Below are 3,869 nucleotides of genomic sequence, written 5' to 3' on the forward strand. Positions count from 1 at the left end.
GAGAGAGAGAGAGATAGAGACAGATTGCCTACAATAATGAAAGAGAGCAAGTACAAAAAAAATCCTTGGTATACTATAATTCTATCACATACGCTGTGACAATACTGCTGGACAGCCTGAAAGTTTGGGTAATACAATAACAAGACTTAGATAAGATCAATATCAGCTTCATCTTTGTGCCTCCAGCACAAAGATAGGTGTTTGACCTAGCTTAGCACAAAGTCTGGAATCCATTTGGAGAAATTGCTAGTGTGCTGAAATATAGCTTCCAACTACTCCAAAGCTGTCTTACAAATTAAATCTTGTTTATTTAACCTGTGCAAGGATGAAAGAATCACATTAGACATTAGACACGACATTTAAGCAGCAGAATAGTACATATTGCAGATATTTCCTGACCGACATCAGCTGCAACTGCATGGCAGCGCCTCAAGCCTGTCCTCATACTTAAGTTGCGTGGACCATTATCAAAACCCAGTTGGCTCTTGGGTAGATAGGTGGCTAGCTCTCGAACTGTCAAGATAAGAGGATGCAGATGAGACAGCTTTGAAGTTGTTGGAAGGTATGTTTCATACTTTTGGTCTAGGCTAAGCACATAGGGTAGAAAGGTGAGCGTGTGTCATCCTTTTTAGTGGTCGTGCTCCCTCCAGTCACACTCCTGTGGGAACCACACTAAGCATCCAAGGATGTGCTATAATGTACTCCACTTTATTATAATATATGAAGTCCCAGTGTGATCTATTTTTTAAACATTGCTTCGAGAAATGAGCAATTCACTCAAAAGTCACCCATAAGGGTGCAGTGGAATAAGGTATGGGAAGGGAACAAGGTCACCTTTGTCTAGTATTTCTATACACTGTAGATGGCTTCTATTGCCATTCTAAGGAAAGGCATATAAGTACGAGTTAGACAATCAATTATGCATTGGATAAAATTGATTGTCTTCTTCTCTGACAGTGAATTTCAGGGGAAAAGCACATTTCGCAAAGTGTAAGACCTGTTCCTTCAATATTCATACCAATAGGTCTTTTGAATTTTAACAAAGGGAACTGAGAGGCAGACACATAGCCATTGTAACAGCAAGTGTGAAATAAATAAAAAAGTGTGCACTATATTTCCAGAAACTCACAGGTTTGCAGGCCACTTGCTGACACTCTGCAACTGAGCACTGGACTTCCCCGTTGCTGCAGACACATCTGGAACAGAGGCTAGGCTTCCATTCTTCACCGTCTCTGTACACAGTCCCCTGCCAGGAGCAAGACTCTGCCACAAATACAGACAAACACAGAATGAGCAAACAGTGAAAATGCGTGTCAGGTAATGAGCTGACTGTTCAAGCATTGTTTGCCCTCACAGTCAATGATTTACAGTGAAGGAAACGCAGTCGCTAATTAGCTGCTAACCGTTGGGATGCATCATAGCAGCTCCAAGACATCATTAGAGTTGAGATTAACCTTTCAGCTTGACTCCAGCTGCTCTGTGCATGCTAAAAGCTCAGGAGCTTCACGGCAGCATCCTGTCTCATAGAAGACAAGAGGCCAAACACACTGAATTGTGGGATCCAAGCTCCATGATCCAAAAAAGTGGGTTTCCTTTATAGCTGCAATATGAGGAATGTCTAAATTATCTTTAATGATGTTTTACTTTTAGTGTGATGAGACGCCAGAGACTTTAACTCATTTCCAGTAGCAGTAACACTTACACCCATACACAAAGATAATAATATTTCACCATATTACTCACCTCTTTAACCCTGAAAGCCTTCATCATTTTACTTTACAGTACGAACAGCACTTAGCTCCTTTACCAAGATTTGCATTGGGAACATTTACATTTTTATTGCAGTTTTGTGTGGATGGAAGCACCAACTCACATATTTGGATTTCTGTATAAGGTTGTATGAAGCAACTATTGTAGAAAGAAAAATAATAAATTAGATGTATTCGCTTAGTAGTGTTTTGGAAAATACAAAACACAACAGAAGCCATTCAGTCACAGCATCTCTGTCTGTCTGTCAGTCTGGAGTGGTTGCATAATAACAGTCACCAAAAGAAGGAGTATCACCAAAACCCATTTGAGGTTATAACTACTTCAACTGAGAGAGCTCATGTTTAATGAAAGAGGAGGAAGTGAGCTAACCTGAGGCAGCGTGCTGCTCTGTAGGACTGTCATCTCATTCACAAACTCAGGTTTCCTGTGTGAATGTGTAAGTGCAATCCACAGGGTAAGCCATTGTGTGTGTATGTGTCTGTGTGGCATTTCATATTTGTTTGTCAGTGTTTTTATGGTGTTTGGGGTTTAGTTTACCTGCATGTCTGAGTGTTCAAGTACTTTGTGTGTCATTTTTTCAGTGAGGTGCTTATGCAATTTGCACTATATTGTATTTTTTTTTTTTACTTGCATGCCTTTCTTCACTAGGCATCAGTAACCAAGTAGCATCATCTCTTTTTTATGTGCAAACACAGTCAATCTGGTTCCTATCTTTAAAGCAAAACTAAAATAATAATTGTTTTGGTAGTAATGTGTATATATAATATATTATAATAATCTGTATTGTTCTGAAGATTGCTGCATGGTACGCATGCAACTGTCAAAGCTTGTATGTCTGAGATTCCCAGAAGCACTTGTGTGCACCAATAACACATAGTCCCAAAAAAGTCTTTTAGCTGGATTGTACAGCAATATTGTAAAGTTAAACTAAAATTGAGGGGATGAAAAAATTTGCATAGCTTTATGACATAAAGTGAAACAAAAAGGTGCGCCTGGAGGTTTGAAACCAATAAAAACACTGCATAGTACAGTACAAACAAAGGGATTTGTAGTTCATATGGAAAAACATATGTGGTCCTTTAATATATTGAAAGCAAGCTGATTTACAGTAAGAATCTGTATGTGCAAGTGGGCCTGATACCATCCTTACCTCCACTGCGGCCACACTTGGGACAGCATTCGCCAGCTGGGGTGAACAAGTTCTGGTCCCCAGGGCAGGTTAGACTTGGACAGTTATGAGCATTACAAGATACACTCCCTCTGGAGCAAACACACACGGTGCAGGACGATGGACTCCACTGGCTGTCATGCTGTGGGAAGCAGAGAAACAGGCAGACAGACAGTTACACACAGAAATACAACCAGCAGGAAAATAACAGAAGAAGCAGAGAGACAGAGGGATGAGGAAATCTGTTTTGGTCTCCGTGGACAAGAGAACTTTATAAGTCTAAGCCTGAGTGACAGACGAGTGAATAGTCACAGAGGGGGGGAGAAGGTAGTGGAAAGATGAATCAAAAAGATGCCATGGGAAGAGAGAGGGAGAAAAAAACACAATGTGTGTGAATGTGGATAATGAGGGACGCTGTGAGAGGACCTTCACCTGTGAAAATTGGAATGAAGATTTCAGTCTGTAAAATAAGTTGTTTCAGCAGAGCAGCCCGTCTGGTTAAAGATGGGTTTCAACTGTTGGCTCAGATGCAATGTCAGCTTGAGGCAAACAGTAAGCTTGTTGGCGATCTTCCTAGATTTATCTTCATCGTTGTATCCATATGTGTATATACTAGAGTCGAGAAATGCCTCAGGCCATCATATAGTGTTATAAAACCACGAAGATGTTTTTATTATATATAACACTTTATTTATCAATTTTCTTCATAAAGAATTGCAGGACAGCATAGACCACACAAATAACAGACAGTAAAGAAAGAGAAAAGTAATGAAAAGTCAAAAAGAGACCCCCAAGAAATAAAAACACAGATACAGCAAAGATGCTAGACAATTGTATAAGCATTAAGTCCATATGATATTGATGAGAGATGACATTTTAATGGCAAAAGAAACTTATAGAAGTATATTGTTCCAGATAGATAGATAGATAG

General features: G+C 39.7%; 1 protein-coding gene across 1 annotated transcript in view; it reads right to left on the minus strand.

Annotated features, from left to right (window-relative positions):
• fras1 (Fraser extracellular matrix complex subunit 1) overlaps positions 1-3,869 on the minus strand; it is a gene marked incomplete in the record, with an annotated part of 218,544 nt that overhangs the window by 140,258 nt on the left and 74,417 nt on the right. The window contains 2 exon segments of the mRNA XM_035658439.1: positions 1,130-1,263; positions 2,921-3,080. Of these exon segments, the coding sequence (XP_035514332.1) occupies positions 1,130-1,263; positions 2,921-3,080 (294 nt within the window).

The sequence above is a fragment of the Morone saxatilis genome, unplaced genomic scaffold, assembly GCF_004916995.1.
Source record: "Morone saxatilis isolate NCDOM2014 unplaced genomic scaffold, NCSU_SB_2.0 Contig16, whole genome shotgun sequence".
NCBI lineage: Eukaryota > Metazoa > Chordata > Actinopteri > Moronidae > Morone > Morone saxatilis.